Source organism: Chinchilla lanigera, unplaced genomic scaffold (assembly GCF_000276665.1).
Source record: "Chinchilla lanigera isolate Chin_1 unplaced genomic scaffold, ChiLan1.0 scaffold00219, whole genome shotgun sequence".
In the NCBI taxonomy this organism is placed as follows: domain Eukaryota; kingdom Metazoa; phylum Chordata; class Mammalia; order Rodentia; family Chinchillidae; genus Chinchilla; species Chinchilla lanigera.
Genome location: NW_004955620.1, coordinates 148,328 through 168,714, shown reverse-complemented (window position 1 = coordinate 168,714; position 20,387 = coordinate 148,328). Strand labels below are relative to the sequence as shown.

Here is a 20,387-nt window from a genome sequence, read left to right as displayed (position 1 = left end):
TTTTGGTTTTTCTCCGGTACCGGGAACCGAACTCACGACCTTGCGCTTGCCAGGCAGGCGCTTTGCCGCTGAGCTAAATCCCCAGCCCCCAGAACTTTTGGAATGTACCAGGGAGTTTTGTGCGAAAAGTTGTTTTCCTGGTTTTACACTGGAGTTACAGAATTATATATCAGCATGTATACAGCTGAGGTGCCAGCATATCAGAGGAACATTAGGTTTGCTATTCCCACCAAGCACTGACTCTAGAAAATCTATAGCACTTACAGCAAACGTTGTGCAATGCTCAGGAAATGGTGGAAACACACTTGCCCTTCCTGGTCAAAGGTACATAGGAGTGAATGAAATGGAATGTGTACATTGCTGTCTGTAAGCAAGCAGGTAAAGCTTACCCAATGTATTCCCATACACAGTTTCATGACATAAGCTCAGCACAACATTAGAATTTTGGGATCCATTCAGGAAGTTTGGTGCAGAAAATTGTTTTCTTGGTTTTTCATTGGTTTTACAGGATTACACAGAAGCATGTATAGAGCTGATGTACCAATATATTAGAGGAACACTAGGTTTACTATTGCCATCGTGGCCTGCCTGTAGGAAATCCATACCAATTACAGAAAACATTCTGAGATGTTCACGGAAGGGTGGAGACACACTTGCTCTTCGCGGTCAAATGCCCATATAAGTGAACAGAATGGAATGTGTACATTGCTGTGATTTGCCAAGCAGGGTCAGCTTACCAATGTGTTCTAATACAGATTCATGAGATGAGCTCAACACAACACTTAGAACTTTGGGAATGTTTCAAGGAGTTGGGTGCAGGAAGTTGGTTTTTTGGGTTTACACTTGTAATACAGCATTACATAGGAGCATGTATGGAGCTGGTGTACGAACATATCATAGGAACACTAGGTTTACTGTTGCCAAGAAGCACTCACTGTAGGATACCTATACCAGTTACAGAAAATATTCTGTGATGCTCAGGGAGGGGTGGAAATGCACTCACTCTTCCCAGTCAGATGAGCATATGAGTGAATGTAATTTAACCTGTAAATTGCTGTGTAAGGAAGCGGGGACAGCATACCCAGTGTGTTTCTATACAGTTTCATGAGATAAGTTCCATACAATAGAATTTTGGGAATGCTTCATGGAGTTTGGTGCTGAAAGTTGGTTTCTTCATTTCACACTGGTATTACAGGATTACATAGGAGCATGTATACAGCTTGCATACCAACATATTAGAGGAACACTAGGTTTACTACTCCCAACAATTACTGACTATAGGAAACCTACACCACTTACAGCAAATATTCTGCAATGCTCAGGGAAGTGTGGAAATGTGCTTGCTCTTCCAGGTCAAATGGGCGTATAATTGAATGGGATGGACTGTGTACATTGCTATAGATTGCCAAGCTGGGACAGTGTACAGAACGTATTGCCCTACAGAGTTTCTGAGATAAGATACATACAATGCTTAGAACTTTGGGAATGTTTCAGGGAGTTTTGTGCAGAAATTGTTTCTAGGTCTTACTCTGGTATTACACGATTACATAGGATAATGTATAGAGCTGTTGTACCAACATATTATAGGAACACTATTTTTACTCTTCCCAACAAGTACTCACTGTAGGAAAGCTATGCCACTTACAACAAACACTCTGCAGTGCTCAGGGAAGGGTGGAAGCACTCTCACTTTTTTCAGGCAAATGCGCATAGGAGTGAATGGAATGGAATGCATACATTGCTGTATGTAAGGAAGAAGGGACTGCGTACCCAATGTCTTCCCATACACAGTTTTATCAGATAAACTGAACACAACACTTAAAACTCTCAAAATGCTTCACAGAGTTTGGTGCAGAAAGTTAGTTTCCTGCATTTACACTGGTACTTCACGATTAATTAGGAGCATGTATATAGCTGGTTTACCAACATATTGGAGGAACACTAGGTTTACCATTCCTAACAAGCACTTACTGTGGGAAACATACACCACTTGCACGGAACATTCTGCAGTGCTCAGGAAAGGGTGGAAACGCACTCGCTCCTCTAGGTCAAATGTGCATATGAATGAATACAATGTAATGTGTACAATTCTGTGTGTAAAGAAGCAGGGACAGCATACCCAATGTATTTCCATACACAGTTTCATGAGATGAGCTCAACACAACACTTAGAACTTTGGGAATGTTTCAGGGACTTTGGTGCAGAAAGTTGTTTTTTTGGTTTTACACTGGTATTGCAGGATTCCATAGGAGCATGTATAGAGCTGGTGTACCAACATATTAGAGGAACACTAGGTTTACTTTTCCAAACAAGCACTCACTGCAGAAAATGAATACAACTTACAGCAAAGATTCTGCGATGCTCATGGAATGGTGGAAACTCACTAGCTCTTCCTGGTGAACTGTGTGTATGAGTGAATGGAATTGAAAGGGTACATTGCTGTGTGTAAGCAACCAAGGACAGCATACCCAATGTATTACCATGCACACTTTCATGAGATAAGCTGCACGTACTACTTAGAACTTTGGAAATGTTTCAGGAACTTCAGTGTAGAAAGTTGTTTCTTGGTTCTACACTGGTCTTACAGGATTTCATAGGAGCAAGTATAGAGCTGGTGGTGTACCAACATATGATAGGAACACTAGGTTTATTATTCCCAACAAGCACTCACTGTAGGAAGCCTATACCACTTAGAGTAAACATTATGCACTGCTCAGGGAAGGGTGAAAATGCACACGCTCTTCCTGGTGAAATGCTTCTATGAGTGAATAGAATGGAATGTGTACATTGCTGTGTGTAAGCAAGCAAGGACAGTGTACTCAATGTATTCCCATACACAGTTTCATGGGATAGCTCAATGCAACACTTAGAACTATGGGAATATTTCAGGGACTTCAGTGCAGAAAGTTGTTTTCTTGGTTTACACTAATATGACAGGATTACATAGGTGCATGTATAGAGCTTGTGGACCAACATATTAGACGATGACTAACTTTAGTATTCCCCAAAACTTCCAATGTTGGAAACCTATACCAGTTATAGCAAGGTTCTGCAGTGTTCGGGGAAAGGTAGAAATGCACTCGCTCTTCCCAGTCAAATGCAAGTATGGAATGGAATAGGTACATTGCTGTGTGTAAGCAAGCAGGGACAGCATACCCAGTGTATTCCCATACATAGTTCCACTAGCTAAACTCAACCCCCCAGTTACAACTGTGGGAATTTCTCACTCACTTTGGTGCAGAAAGTTGCTTTCTAGGTTTTAGACTGGTATTACATGATTGCATAGGAGCATGTATAGAGCTTGTGTACCAACATCTTAGAGGAACGATAGGTTTATCATTCCCACTGAGCACACACTGTAGGAAAACTATACAACTTAGAGCAAATACTCTGCAATGCTCAGGGAGCTGTGAAAAAGCACTTGATCTTCCCAGTCAAATGCACATATGACTGAAAGAAATGAAATGGGTATATTTGTGCTTGTTAGAAAGCTGGGACAGTGTAACCAAAATATTCCCATGCAGAGTTTCACAAGTAAGCTCAACACAAAACTGACAACTTTGGGAATTTGTCTGGAAGTTCAGGGCAGAAAGTTGTTTTCTTGGTTTTACACTGGTATTATAGGATTACATAACAGCATGTATAGAACTTGTGTACCAACACATTAAAGGAACACCAAGCTTAGCATTCACTACAAGCACTCACTGTAGGAAACCTCTATCACTTGCAACAAAGATTCTGTGATGCTCAGGGAAGGGTAGAAATGAACTCAGTCTTGCCGGTCAAAGGTGCGTATGACTGAATAGAATGGAATGGGTACATTACTCTGTGTAAGCTAGAAGGGACAGCGTACCCAATGGATTCTCATAGACAGTTTCACCGGATTAGCTCAACACAAAGCTGAGAATTTTGGGAATGTTTCAAGGAGTTTGGTGCAGAAAGTTGTTTTCTTGTTTTTACACAAGTATTGCAGAATTACATAGGAGCATGCATAGATCTTCTATACCAACACAGTACAGGAACACTAGGTTTAGTATTCCCCACATCCACTCACTGTAGAATCCCATACCAATTGCAGCAAAGATTCTGTGATGCTCAGTGAAAGGTGGAAATACTTTCGCTCTTCATGAACAAATGCGCGTATGATGGAATGTAATGTAATGACTACATTAGTATGTGTAATCAAGAAGGAACAGCGTACCCAGTGTGTTCCCATAGAAAGTTTCATGAGCTTCACACAACACTGAGAACTTTGGGAACATTTCAAGAACCTTGAGGCAGAAAGTTATTATCTTGGTTTTACATTGGTATTGCAGGATTACATAGGAGCATGTATAAATCTTCCATACCAACACACCAGGGGAATGCTAGTGTTACGACAGAAAATTCCCGTTTGTCCCAAACATTCCACAAGAGACACTAGCCGCCAGTGAGAACAAAATCAGAGTTTAATTTGAGGCTAGCCACCCTCACTTCCTTTGCCAATCTGGAAGCGGGGCCCATGGCTAACTTTGCTTCCCCTTATATACATTTTGGTTTCCATTGACAACAGATTGGGGTGTTACATTCTCTGACCCCGGTGGGCATATGGTGTTTCTCTCATCCTGTTGGACCCCAGGTCAGTTGCAGGTCGAATGTCAAACCGTGATAGATGTTTCCCCCACATTATCTCCTTTTTTTACAACCTATGCATTTCTTTAGGGTTACAGTGTTTACCTAGGGCCAGGAGATGGCACTGCCCAGGCAGGGTCATGGAGGGTCACCTAGGCCTAGGCGCCCGCTTATCTTGCGAAGACATTCCTGGGCAGTGTTGATCTGGGGAATTAGCTCTTGTACTGTCCCGGGAGGCTTCCTGAGGCACCATGCAGGCTTTTACCAAACTATTTTATCTAAAATAGTATGCTAAGATTCATTGCCCCCTACATTCCCTCCTCTATGACATATTTTTCTTTCTAAGAAATACAAAGTGTGTCATACGCTGGTGGGCTGGGCTCTACTTGATAAATGGCTGAGTTTTCCCTTAGTATCATTATTTTGGCTTGCTTTACAGTGCTTTGTATCCGAGAATTTATCCAATTTAGCAGACAGGGCCCTGCTGTGAGCATGACTAGTAAGGTAATTATTGGTCCTGTAACCCCTGCGATGAGGGAGGTTAATTTTGGGCTCCAATCAAACAAGGAATCATACCATCTGGGGCCCTCATACTCATAATATAATCTTCTTCTTTCTTCTGCCTCATGGTCTAACTTATCTAGGGTCTCCATGATAACTCCTGAGTTATTGGCATAAAAACAGCACTCTTCACCAAGGGCTGCACAAAGCCCTCCTTGTTCTAGAAACAGTAAGTTAAACCCCCTTCTATTTTGCAGCACTACCTCTGCTAGGGAGTTTATCTGACTGTGTAACTGTTTCACCACACTTTGGACCCGAACTACATTGCGCTCTATGTTGCTGGTTATCCCATAGAGTCTCTGTAGGCCTCTCTCTGAATGTGCCAGGGCTCCTATCCCAGTGGCCAGACTCCCAGCTATGGTCACTCCAGCCAAAATGGGCACCAAAACAGGAGTTGCTCTTCTGGCACGACCCCTTCCTTCTTGGGTAATTACCTCTGAGAACAGAAAGCAGTCCTGTAGGTTCCCTCGTATAATCTGCACCCAGGGAATTAGCATAGTTAACAAGCAGGGCCCGGCTCCTGTCAGCCTTTGTTTGTGATCTAAACATTTGAACAGCCCATTTGTGCAGAAAAACCATAGCCTCTGAGGGGCTCGGTAAGTGAGGTTTTGTGGAACGGAGCAACTGCAGAGGACTGGGTTTTTCCCCTGCCCAACACAGAAACCTCTCCCATACACTGTCTCTACCAGTGAGAGGGACAGAGGTTCCTCCTCCTCTGTGGAGCACATGGGTGAACTGGGTGTCACAGAGTTTGGGGCGGCCACCGCCTCATAAAATGGTGGGGTAGACCGAACACACAGCCAACAGGTTTTAACTAATTCAGAGTTGGACAGGTTCAACAGGTGATGGGTTTCACTAAGTACTTGATAAATCTCTGACTTGGCACCCAGCACACCCATACCTGCTGGGTCAGCCCTTTGAGCCTGCTGTATTGTGGGTTCAGTTTTCTGGGTTTCTGGGACCGGGGGGTGTCTTGGGGGTTTTTCTCCTGGGATAATTATGGGACTAGTGTCTCGGACCCGGTGTAGCTCCCAGGACAACGCTGGAAACGGGGCCACAGGTCTCCGAGGGGTCACCTCCACCCAGGTGATTTTGAAAATTATGCCTGGGTCATACCCAGAGACCCGATTAAGAAGCATACGTGCACCCCAAGTGAGCCCAGTGGACCGCACTGGTTCATCAATGTTTTTTAAGACTATCCAGACTTGTAAGCAAAACCCCTCTGAGTATCCAGTGTGGCACCCAGCCTGATTTTCCCTGTACACCTGAATGTATTCATCACTTTGTATCCAAGAGTCTCCTATGGTCCCATGCCCGGGAGTATCGAAGGCTCCCCCCCAGAGGCCGATAGTCTCACAACCTCGGCACGGGCAATACGCCTCCCTCTCCTTACCACAATCACCCGCGTCACCTTTGGACATATGTACATTCCAGCCTTGACTAGGGTTAAATCAGGGTTAGTGTCATCAGAGAAATGCACATACTGGCCAATTCCTTGCTTCTGTACCTCACAAGCAGGGAAGGGAAATTTGGCTGGGTCGGCTTTTCCCTTCCAGAAGTGCGGGTTCCACAGTTTGCACACCAGAACCACAAACACCACAGTTTGTTGGGCACAGGGGAGGTGTAGGGAACTAAGTACAGTCTGACTAAGTCCAGTAGAGTCCATTCGGGGGCGCTCAAGGGTGTAGTTGCAGAGGTGCTCTCCTCTGCCTGCCGGGCCGGAGGCCCTCGCTGTCTTTTCCATTGCAGCTGCGGAAAGAATCAGCACCGTCCAAACTAGCTGGTTCACTGCCACGGCTGAGCGGGATCTGCCTTTTTCTTAAGCCATTCAGAACGCTGGGGTACGCAGGCGCTGGGAGGTGACGGAGCTGGCGAGGGCTCAGCAGTCCATCTTTTCACGCGTGTGTGATGGATCCATGACATGTAACCTGCAACCTTTAAGGCGCATGGTGAGGTCATGACTATGACATAAGGCCCAGCCCACTTTTCTCGGAGGGGCTCTTCTTTCCAGCTCTTAATTAGCACCCGATCGCCAGGCTCATAGGTGTGCCTAGGACTGTGAAGAGGAAATGGGTGTCACTCTAACACAGTCCGCTGCAGCCCCTTTAAAGTCTTTTGTAGCACCTGTAACTGTTGTTGTAAGCTTAAAGCACCAATTTCCTGTAGTCCCCCCAGTATGGGCACTAAGGGGGGTGGCCTTCCAAAAAGGATTTCAAAAGGTGTGAGCCCATCCTGGTATGGGGTACAACATGACTGCAACAAAGCCATGGGAAGCATAGTCACCCAATTTGCACCCGTTTCTTGACACAGCTTAGACAGAGTGTTCTTTCAGGTGTGATTTTGTCATTCTACTTGCCCTGAACTCTGAGGCCTATAGGCAGTGTGTAGCTTCCATTTTAGGCTTAAGGCTGCAGAGAGGCTCTGAACTACTCTACCCACAAAAGCAGGCCCATTATCTGAACCTACCGTCATGGGGAGCCCATACTGGGGAATGATTAACTCCATCAACGCCTTCACCACTTCTCTGGAGGTTTCAGTCTTTGTTGGCATAGCCTCTACCCAACCTGAATAGGTGCAAATGAGCACCAGCAAATACTTCCTGTTGCCCACAGTGGATATTATCTCAGTGAAATCCACTTCGATATCTTCAAAGGGAAGAGTTCCTTGTCGCCGGGCACCTGGTTCACGCTGTGGGCAAGAAACTGGGCTGTTGTTAGCACAAGTGACACATTTGCTGGCCACAGCAGCGCACAGAGTCCAGAGTCTGGATATGTAAAAATAACGAGGAAGCAACTCTGCCACAGCTGTCTTGCCTAAATGGGTTTTACTGTGTAATTCTTGAATTACGAAATGTCCCAAGTGCTCCAGCAGGAACACCTTCTCTCCAGGCAGTACCTGCCACCCATTCTTTTCTATTGCTCCCTCTGATTTGGCCCAAGCTAGCTCGGCATCAGAATACTTGGGCAGTTGTAGGAGTGGTGCCACCAAGATTCGTGCCGCGGGCAACAAATCTCCCATAGCAGCCCGCTTTGCTGCTAGGTCGGCGGCTCTATTACCTCTCACTTCCATCATATTGCCTTTTTGATGCCCAGGGCAGTGTACTACCACTACCTGAGTGGGCCACCATACAGCCTGCAACAAGTTTAAAATTTCTGATGAATTTTTAATATCTTTCCCCCCTGCAGTCAGGAGGCCTCTCTCCCAGTAAATAGCACCATGAACATGTAAAGTGGCAAACGCATATCGGGAATCTGTGAACACATTCAGTCGTCTGTGTTTTCCTAGTTCCAAGGCCCAAGTGAGCGCTACCAACTCAGCTTTCTGGGCTGATGTCCCTGGGGGTAGAGCCCCCTGACCGGACAGTTTATTCCATCATCACAACAGCCACTCCTACCCTCCGAATCCCATCTATCACCATACTGCTTCCATCCGCAAACAGAGTGAGATCGGGGTTCAGAAGGGGAGTGTCCTGCAGGTCTGGTCTCGCGGAGTACACAGTCTCAGTGGTTTCTACACAGTCATGTTCTGGAGCTTCCAGTGAGGCCGGCAGGAGGGAGGCAGGATTAATAGCCTGTATAGTCTTAAGAGTTAGACGAGAGTCCTTGAGGAGTGGCCCCTTGGTACTGGGCCAGCCTGGTACCAGGAAGCCATTTCCCTCCAGGGCCATGCAGTAGGGTCTCCACTGCAAGGGGCACAAACACACTCAACTTCTGTCCCAAGGTTAATTTATCAGCTTCCTTTACCAGGACAGCAGCAGCTGCAACAGCCCGCAAACAGGTTGGCCATCCGGCTGCCACATAGTCCAGTCTTTTCGACAAATATGCCACTGGGCGCCTCCAAGGCCCTAAAGTCTGAGTCAGAACTCCCCTTGCAATCCCTTCCCTCTCATGTATGAACAACTGAAAGGGCTTTGTAATGTCTGGCAAAGCCAAAGCAGGAGCACTCAGCAGCTCCCTCTTTAACTCATCAAATGCCTTTTTCCGTTCTGAGTTCCAGTCCAAGGGGAGGTTATTTCCCCCTTTCAAAGCTTCATATAGGGGTTTGGCAACAGTAGCAAAGTTTGGCACCCATAGACGGCAGTACCCCACCGTTCCCAAGAATTCTCTCAACTCTTTTCGGTTCCTTGGCTCCTTCAGCCCCTGGATAGCCAGGGTCCGAGAGGCTGAGAGGGAACGGGTTCCCCCTTTTAATGTGAACCCTAGGAACTTTACAGTTTGAACACATACCTGAGCTTTCTTCTTACAGACTCGATATCCCTTGTCCTGTAGTAGTTCTAACAGCCTCTTTGTCCCATCCTCACATGCCTCCTGAGTTTCTGCAGCTATCAACAAGTCATCCACATATTGTAGAAGGGAGACATTGGGGTTATTTTCACCAAAGGGTACCAGGTCCTTTGACAGTGCCTCCCCAAATATGGTGGGTGAGTTCTTGAATCCTTGCGGTAATTGTGTCCATGTCAGCTGGCATTTGCGTCCCCCCTCAGGATCCTCCCATTAGAAGGCAAATAAATCCTGAGAAACAATAGACAGTGGAATACAAAAGAAAGCATCTTTCAGGTCCAATACAGTATACCATACTCGATCAGGTGGGAGCAAGCTCAATAAGGTATAAGGGTTAGGTACAGTGGGGTGTAAAGTCACAGTTAGGGCATTCACAGCCCTCAAGTCTTGGATGGGTCAATATTCATTTGACCCTGGCTTACGAACTGGGAGGAAAGGGGTGTTCCAGGGAGACTGGCATTCTCTCAGTATCCCTGCTGAAAGAAGTCTCTGAATATGGGGCTTGATGCCTTTCCTGGCTTCCATAGCCATAGGATACTGTTTCAATCAGACTGGTTTGGCATGTCTCACCAGTTCCACAATTACAGGAGGGACATGTGCAGCCAGGCCAGGGGGGTTGTCCTCTGCCCAAACTGCAGGAAACAGTTGAGTCCATTTGGGAAGAGTCTGAGGCGTCTCGAGTTGCTCCAGGCTCACATCAGCTAGGCGATACTCTTCTTGAAGGGGAAAAGAAACGGTTAAGACATGAGCTTCCCAGGGGCTATTTACACCTGTGGTCACCATAATTCCCTTGGGGAAAAAAGAGATTTGTGCACATAGCTTTCAAAGAAGGTCTCATTGCCCCCTACACTAGATGTCATATTCCCAACAAGCACTCACTTTTGGAAACCTATACCACTGATATCAAACATTCTGTGATGCTCAGGGTTAGGTGGAAATGCATTTGCTAGTCCCTGTCAAATGCACGTATCAGTCAAGTGAATGGAGTGGGTACACTGCTGTGTGTAAGCAAGCAGGGACAGCATACAAAATGCATTCCCATATACTGTTTCATGAAACAAGCTCAACACAACACTTAGAAGTTTAGGAATACTTCAGTGAGTTCGGTGCAGAATGTTATTTTCTCGTTTTTACAGTGGTATTCGAAGATTACATAGGAACATGTATACAGCTTTTGTACCAACATATTAGAAGAACACTTCATTTAATATTCCCAATAAGCACTCACTCTAGGGAAGTTCTACCACTTGCAACAAAGATTCTGTGATTCTCAAGGAAGAGTGCAAAACACTCAGTCTTCCCATTTAAACACATATGACGGAATGGAATGGAATGGAATGGAATGGAATGGAATGGAATGGAATGGAATGGAATGGAATGGGCACACTGATGTGTGTAAGCAAGCAGGGACAGTGTACCCAATGTAAATCCATACACAGTTTCATGGCATAGTCTTAACACAACACTTTGAACTTACGGAATGTTTCAGGACGTTCTGTGCAGAAAGCTGTTTTCTTGGTTTTATGCTGGTATGATGTGATTACATAAGATCGTGTATAGAGTTTGTGTACCAACACATTAGAAGAACACTAGGTTTACTATACTGAACAAGCACTCACTGAAGAGTACCTATACCACTTACAGCAAAGATTTTGCGATGCTCAGAGAAAGGTGGAAATACACTTCGTCTTCCCCGTCAGGTGCGCGTTTGACTGAATGGAGTGGAATGGGTACATTGCTGTGTGTGGGGAAGCAGGGACAGCGTATTCAATGTATTCCTATACAAAATTTCATGATATTAGCTTAGCACAGCACTTAGAACTTTGGGAATGTTTCAGGTAGTTCTGTGCTAGACAGTTGATTTCCTGGTTTTACACTCCTGTCACATGATTACTTAGGCGCATGTGTAGAACTTGTGTACCAGTATAGAAGAGGAAGGGTATGTTGAGTATTCCCAACCATCACGCACTGTAAGAAGCCACTACCACTTAAAGCAAATGTTCTGTAATTCTCAGGAAAGGGAGGGAAGGCATTCAGTCTTCCCGGTCCAATGTGCATATGACTGAATGGCATGGAATGGGTACATTGCTGCATGTAAGCAAGCAGGGACACACACCCAATGTATTTCCAAGTGCAGTTTCATGAGAGAAGCTCAACCCAATACTTAGAACTTTGGGAATGTTCTCTGAGTTCGGTGCTGAAAGTTGTTTTCTTGTTTTATACTGGTATTACATGATTAGACAGGAGCATGTAAAATAGTTGTGCATCAACATATTGGAGAAACACTAGATTTAGTATTCCCAACAGGCACTCACTCTGGGAAACCTATACCACTTAGAGCAAAGATTCTGCAATGCTCAGGGTAAAGTGGAAAGGCATTTGCTCTTCCCAGTTAAACATGCATATGAGTGAATGGAATGGAATGGGTACATTGCTGTGTGTATGCAAGCAGGGACAGCGTACCCAATCTATTCCCATACACAGTTTGATGAGTAAGAAAACACAAAACTTAGAACTTTGGGAATCTTTCAGGAAGTTTGGTGCAGAAAGTTGATTTCTTAGTTTTACACTGGTATTACAGGACTACATAACAGCATGTACAGTGCTTGTGTACCAACGTATTAAATGAACACTAGCTTTAGTATTTGCAACAAGCACTCATGATATGAAACCTCTACCACTTGCAAGAAACATTCCGTGATGCTCAGGGAAGGGTGGGAATGACCTTGGTTTTCCCGGTCAAAGACCTGTATGAGTGAATGGAATGGAATGCACTGGGTACATTACTCTGCGTAAGCTAGAAAGGACAGCGTACCCAATATATTCTCATAGACAGTTTAAAGAGATTAGCTCAACACAAAGCTGAGATCTTTGGGAATGTAGCAGGGAGTTCGGCACACAATGTTGTTTTCTTGGTTTTACAAAATTATTAAAGAATTACAAAGGAGCATGTATAGATCTGGTATACCATACCAACACAGTAGAGGAACACTAGGTTTTGTACTCCCCACATCCACTCACTGCAAAATCCCATAAAATTACAGCAAAGATTCTGCAATGGTCAGGGAAGGGTGGAAACACATTCGCTCTTCATGCTCAAATGTGTGTATGACCAAATGGAATGTAATGGGTACATTGCTTTTGTTTTTTTTTTTTTTTTTTTTTTTTTTTTTGTTTTTTTTTCCGGTACCAGGAACCGAACTCACGACCTTGCGCTTGCCAGGCAGGCGCTTTTGCCGCTGAGCTAAATCCCCAGCCCTATGTAATGGGTACATTGCTATGTGTAAGCAAAGAGGAACAGCATACTCAATGTATTCCCATAGACAGTTTCATGAGATAAACTCCACACAACACTTGGAACTTTGGGAACGTTTCAAGGAGTTTGGTGCAGAAAGTTGTTATCTTGGTTTTACACTGGTATTGCAGGATTACATAGGAGCATGTATAGATCTTCTGTACCAACACACTAGGGGAACATTAGTTTCATATTCCCAAGAAGCAGTCACTTTTGGCAACCTATACCACTGACATCAAACATTCTGTGATGTTCAGGGATGGGTGGAAAAGCATTCACTCTTCCCAGTCAAATGCACATATGAGTCAATTGAATGGAGTGGGTACACTGCTGTGTGTAAGCAAGCAGGGACAGCGTACCCAATGTATTCCCACACACAGTTTCATGAGTCAAGCTGAACACCACACTTAGAGGTTTAGGAATACCTCAGGGAGTTCAGTATAGAAAGTTGTTTTCTTGTTTTTACACTGGTATTACAAGATTACACAGGAGCATGCATACAGCTTTTGTACCAATATATTAGAAGAACACTTCATTTAATATTCTCAACAAGCACTCACTCTAGGGAAGTTCTACCACTTGCAATAAAGACTCTGTGATTCTCAGGGAGGAGTGCACTCAGTCTTTCTGGTCAAAAGCGTATGACTGAATGGAATGGAATGGGCACATTGATGTGTGTAAGCAAGGAGGCACAGTGTACCCAGTGTAAACCCATACACAGTTTCATGACATAGTTTCAACACAACACTTGGAACTTAGGGAATATTTCAGGGAGTTTGTGGAGAAAGTTGTTTTCTTGGTTTTATACTGGTATGATGTGATTACATAGAAGCATGTATAGTTTGTGTACCAACATATTGGAGGAACACTAGGTTTACTATACCGAACAAGCACTCACTGAAGGAAACCTATACCACTTACAGCAAAGATTTTTTGATGCTCAGGGAAGGGTGGAAATGCACTCAATCTTCCCAGTGAAGTGTGCCTATAACTCAGTGGAGTGGAATGGGTACATTTCTGTGTGTGAGTAAGCAGTGACAGCGTACCCAATATATTTTATACACAGTTTCATGACATTAGCTCAAAACAATACTTAGAACTTTAGGAATGTTTCAGTTTGTTCTGTGCTACAAAGTTGTTTTCTTGGTTTTACACTCGTGTTATGTGTTTACTTAGGAGCACGTATAGAGCTTGTGTATCAAAACAGTAGAGGAAGATTAGGTTTAGTATTCACAACAAGCACTTACTGTTAGAAATCTCTACCACTTAGAACAAACATTCTGTGATTATCAGGAAAGGGTGGAAATGCATGCAGTCTTCCCTGTCAAATGTGCGCATTACTGAATAGAATGGAATGGGTATATTGCTGCATATAAGCAAGCAGGGGTAGTGTACCTAATGTATTCCCATACACAGTTTCATGAGACAAGCTCAGCCCAACAGTTAGACCTTTGGGAACGTTCGGCACAGTTGTTTTCTTGGTTTTGCACTGGTATTACAGGATTACATAGGAGCATGTATAGAAAGCTTGTGAACCAACACACTAGAGGAACATGAACTTTAGTATTCCCAAGAAGCACTCACTGTTCAAACCTACACCACTTATAACAAAGATTCTGTAATGCTCAGGGAAGTGTGGAAACACAGTCGCTCTGCCCACTCAAATGTGTGTAGGAGTGAACAGAAGGCAATGGGTATATTGCTGTGTGTAAGCAAGCAGGGATAGCATATGCAGTGTACTCACATACACAGTTTCACGAGTTACGCTCAACCCACCAGTTACAACTGTGGGAATTTTTCACTCACTTGGGTGCAGAAAGTTGTTTTCTTGGTTTTAAACTGGTTTTACATGGTTGCATAGGAGCATGTATAGAGCTTGTGTACCAGCATCTTCATGGAACACTAAGTTTAGCATTCCCAACAAGCACTCACTGTGCAAAAACTATATCACTTATAGCAAAGATTCTGCGATGCTCAGAGAAGGGTGGAAAAGCACCCGGTCTTCCCAGTCAAATGCATGTATGACTGAATGGAATGGAATGGGTACATTTTTCCATGTAGGCAAGCAGAGGCGGGTTATACAATGTATTCCCATGCACAGTTTCATGAGAGAAGCTCAACCCAATACTTAGAACTTTGTGAATGTTTCACTGAGTTCGGTGCTGAATGTTGTTTTCTTGGTTTTACAGTATTATTATATGATTACATAGGAGCATATAAAGAGTTGTGTACAAACATATTAGAGGAACACTAGGGTTAGTATTCCAAACAGGCACTCACTCTGGGAACCATATACCACTTAGAGCAAAGATTCTGTGATGCTCAGGGAAGAGTGGAAACTAACTCAGTTTTCCCAGTCAAAGACACGTATGACTGAATGGAATGGAAATGTATATTCCTCTGTGTAAGCTAGAAAGGACAGAGTACCCATTGTAATCTCATAGACAGTTTCATGAGATTAGCTCAACACAAAGCTGAGATCTTTGGGAATGTTGCAGGGAGTTCAGCACACACAGTTGTTTTCTTGGTCATACACAATTATTACAGAATTACATAGGAACATGTATAGATCTTGTATACCAACACAGTAGAGGAATACTAGGTTTTATATTCCCCACATTCACTCGCTGTAGAATCCCATAAAATTATACCAAATATTCTGCGATGCTCAGGGAATGGTGGAAACACATTCACTCTTTATGAACAAATGCGTATATGACTGAAAGCAATGTAATTGTTACATTGCCATGTGTAAGCAAGCAGGAATAGCGTACCCAATATACTCCCATAGAGAGTTTCATAAGATAAGCTCAACTCAACACTTAGAACTTTGGGAACATTTCAAGGAGTTTGGTGCAGAAAGTTATTATCTTGGTTTTTACACTGGTATTGCAGGATTACATAGGAGCATGTATAAATCTTCCATACCAACACACCAGGGGAACACTGGGTTTTGTATTCCCAACAAGCACTCACTTTTGGAAACCTATACCACTGTCATCAAACATTCTACAATGCTCAGGGATGGGTGGAAATGCATTCGCTCTTCCCAGTCAAATGCACATATGAGTCAATTGATTGGAGTGGGTACACTGCCGTGTGTAAGCAAGCAGGGACAGCGTACCCAATGTATTCCCACACATAGTTTCATGAGTCAAGCTCAACACAACACTTAGAAGTTGAAGAATACCTCAGGGAGTTCAGTGTAGAAAGTTGTTTTGCTGGTTTCACACTGGTATTGCAAGTTTACATAGCAGCATGTGGACAGCTTGTGTACCAACATATTAGAGAAACATTTCATTCAATATTCCCAACAAACACTGACTCTAGGGAAGTTCTACCACTTGCAACAAAGATTCTGTGATTCTCCGGGAAGAGTACAAACACTCAGTCTTCCCGGTCAAACGCGTTTGACTGAATGGAATGGAATGGGCACATTGATGTGGGACAGCGTATTCAATGTGAACACAGACACAGTTTCATGCCATAGTTAAAACACAACACTTCAAACTTAGAGAATAGGCCCACGTGCTCTGTGCCGAGTGAGCGAGTGCTCCGGAAGCTGCTGGTCCCATGGTTCGAGTCTGTGCGTTACTCACACCACCACATTTCCCAGCTGAAACTCGCAGAGAGAGCCAGGTATTTCCCATCTTTTTCCTGAGGGTAGAGCAGGTGACCCAGGATGCCACCACCATTACACACTGAGTCTCTGCCCTCCCTGCACCCATGGCAGACAGGAGGTCCTCACTCAGAAGCCCCAGGGACTTCTCTGGCTGGGAAGGCATGTGTAGCCCCTCACTGTGAGCTCATGCCCTGTACTGAGTGAGCAAGTGCACAAAGAGCTGCTGGTCCCACAGTTCAAGTTCGTGCCTTGCTCACACTGCCACAGTACCCAGCTGAAACTCATGGAGAGAGCTAGGCATTTCCCATCTACCTCCTGAGGGTAGAGAGGGCAACCCAGGATGCTGTTGCCATTACAGACTGAGTCTCTGCCTTCCCTGCACCTGTGGCAGACAAGAGGTCCTCACTCAGAAGCCCCAGGGACTTCTCTAGCTGGGGGGGCACATGTAGCCCTTCCTTGCACCCATGTGTCCTGCGCCGAGTGAGCTAGTGCTCCAGGAGTTGCTGGTCCTGCGGTTTCAGTCCATGCATTACGTTCGCCTGGACGCCCTAGCGGGTCAAAGGCACGAGCAGTCTGTGACTGCTATGCATCCGGCCTGCATCTGGTTCCTGCATGTGTCCGGAACTGAACAGAGATACAGAATCAGGTGGTTCACAAACTGTCAACCCTGCAGTTTATGTCTCAATTTTGCCTGTACCCTGAACTGCCTGGGGACATAGGTCTACTGGACAGGGACTGTCACAACAGTGCAACCAGAGTCTGGGCCATGCACGTGCCCTGAACTGCAAGGGGATGCTGGATCGGGTGGTTGTCCATCAGCTGACACCAATGCCCACATCTGAGAACAGGGATAACTACACAAAAACCAAAAACTGCCAGAAAACCCGAGACTAAGTAGCACTTCTCAGAGGTCACTCAGGCAAATTTGACCAACAGAAAAACTAGGGACATGAGTGGCTTTCGCTGTGCAGATACTGAAGAAGGAAACTGAGCTTCCTGCATCAGGAAGAAAACATGACAAAACAAAGGACTAAAACACAATCCCAGAACTCCACCCCACTCACAACAAGTCCAGGAGACATCGACATAGGAGAACTTGGTAAACACATGCCTGAAATAGCTGAAATGCTGGCAATGGAAGTAAAGAAACGACTCCATAAGGCCATAGAAGAGATTAGATCAGAAATAATCTCTCAGGCAAAAAATGCAATGACAATCATAATGAAGAAACTGCTCAAAAAGTCTGAAGAAGAAACATAAAAGAAAATAGAAGAACAAAGGCAAGGTTCAGAAGCATTCAATGAAAAATATAGAAAGGACTTAGAACGCATGAACCAGATTCAAAGAGACTTCCAGGAAAACAAAGCTGCCATTGAAAGCTACCAAAACCACTTGAATGAAGCTGAAGATAGAATCACACACTTGAGACACCATGGCAGCTACCAACCATGAAAGAAAGGATCTCTTCAAATAAACAAGGATCCAGAAAAGGCAATTCAACAGCTGCAAAATGAGGCAAAGAGGAATAATGTATGACTTATAGGAGTCAATGAAACAGCAGGAGGCAACACAACCGATATAAAAAGAATATTTGCAGAAATAACAGCAGAAAATTTCCCAAGCATGGAGACAGAACCTGATTTACAGGAAAATGAGGCATATAGAAGTCCAAACAACCACAACCAAAATAAAACTACACCCAGACATATAATAGCCAAGTTCCCAGATCTCCAGCAAAAGAACAGAATATTAAAAGCTGCTAGAGAAAAGAAACAGATTACCTATAAAGGAAAATCCATTAAAATAATGGCAAATTTTCAGCACAAACCATCCAACTGAGAAGAGCTTGGAGGGAAGTATTACAGGTCCTGAGACAGAACAACTTCCAACCAAGACTGATGTACCCTGCAAAACTATTCCTCAAATTCAATGGAGAAATAAAATATTTTCATGACAAAGAACAATTGAAGAACTTCATGTGTGCCAAACCACCATTACAAAGAGTACTAAAAGATATTCTAGACAAAGAAAAATCTGACTGCAATTTCAAGAACAACCGTAGGAATGAAATGTCAAGAAGAGTAAACAAGTAAACAGGCAGAAAAAGTAGGAAACCAACACAAGCAAATAACACGACAATGACAAATCAATACATATCAGTTATAACTATAAAAGTAAATGGCCTCAATTCTCCAGTCAAAACAAATATAAACTGGCAGAGTGGATTAAAAAACAAAATCTAACCATATGCTGTATACAGGAAACACATTTCACTCAAAAGGAAATCCACGGACTAAAACTCAAAGGATGGAAAACAATGTTCCATGCAACAGGAACCCAGAAAAAAGCAAGTATAGATATTCTCTTTGCACACAATGTAAACTTCAAACCAGCAACAATCAAAAAGATAAAGAAGGTCACTACATATGAGTGTGGGGAAAACTGCAGGAGGATAAGAAAACAATCATAGATATGTATGTCCCAAATATCAGAGCTTGAAACTATATAAGATAAATCTTAACACGCATGAGAACCCATATAATTACGAACACTGTTGTAACAGGGGACCTCAACACCCCATTGACACAAAGAGATTGGTCAACTGGACAAAAAAATCAGCAAGGAAATAACAGACCTGAAACAAAGGTGTGAACAAATGGACTTAGTAGATGTCAACAGAGTGTTCTGCCTCATGCCATCAGAGAACACATATTTTTGAGCTGCACATGGGACTTTCTCTAAAATAGACCACATCCTAGCTCATAGGCCATACCTTCCAAAATGTAAAAGAAGTGAAATTATCCCATGCTTATTATCTGACCACAGTGCAAAGAAATTGGAAATTAATGACAAAAGGAACTCCAAAACCTCCATAAACACTTGGAAATTAAACAATAACCTCCTGAACAACCAATGGGTCACAGAAGAAATTAAAGAGGAAATTAAAAAATACCTACAAACAAATGAAAATGTAAATACAACTTACCAGAATCTATGGGAAGCAGTGAAAGCAGTCTTCAGAGGGAAATTTATAGCGATGAATTCACACATAAGGAAAACAGAAAGACAACAAATAAGTAGCCTAATGCTACATCTTAAACTTTTAGAAAAAGAAGAACAAGTCAGGCCCAAAGCCCAAAGAAGGAAGGAGATTATACAGATTAGGGCAGAAATTAATGCAACTGAGACAAAGAAAACCCTCCAAAAGATAAATGAATCAAAGAGCTAGTTCTTTGAAAAAATAAATAAATTGATAAACTCCTAGCCAACCTTATCAAGAAAAGGAAGGAAGGAACTCAGATTCATGCAATAAAGAATGAAAAGGATGAAATTACTACAAATTACACAGAAATTCAGAAAATCATTAATACCTACTTTAAAAGTCTTTACTCCTGTAGGATAGAAAACTGAGAAGAAATGGACATATTCCTAGATATGTATGCGTTACCAAAGTTGAGTCAAGAAGATATCAAATTCCTGAATAACCCAATATCAATTAATGAGATTGAAAGCATGATTAAAAACCTATCGACAAGAAAAGCCCAGGCCCTGATGGATTCACAGTAGAATTTTAAAAGAAATTCGGAGAAGATTTAATACAAACACTTCTCAAACTCTTCAATGAAATAAAAAAGGAAGCAATTCTTCCTAACTCATTTCTGGAGGTAACAATCATATTGACACAAAAACCATAGAAAGACCCAACCAAGAAAGAGAACTACAGACCAATATCCCTAATTAATACAGATGCAAAGATACTCAGTAAGATACTAGCAAATAGAATGTAACAAATTATCAAGAAAATCATATATCACAACCAAGTTGGATTCATTCCAGGAATGCAGGGTTGGTTCAATATTCTCAAATCTATAAATGTTATATGCCATATCAATGGAACAAAGACAAAAACCACATGATCATCTCAAAAGATGCAGAAAAAGCTTTTGACAAGGTCCAACATGCATTTATGATAAAAACTCTACAGAAAACAGGAATAGACAGTCTTTACCTTAACCTG

At 43.3% G+C, this 20,387-nt stretch overlaps 1 protein-coding gene across 1 annotated transcript in view; it reads right to left on the bottom strand.

Moving 5' to 3' along the window:
- Nucleotides 1-4,889: 4,889 nt before the first annotated feature.
- The window catches only part of LOC106147649 (endogenous retrovirus group S71 member 1 Env polyprotein-like), a 33,197-nt gene continuing 17,699 nt past the window's right edge, over nucleotides 4,890-20,387 (bottom strand). Inside the window, exon 2 of the mRNA XM_013510151.1 lies at nucleotides 4,890-7,228. Within this exon, the coding sequence (XP_013365605.1) occupies nucleotides 4,953-6,593 (1,641 nt within the window). The 5' untranslated portion in view covers nucleotides 6,594-7,228 and the 3' untranslated portion in view covers nucleotides 4,890-4,952. The remainder of the gene's footprint in view (nucleotides 7,229-20,387) is intronic.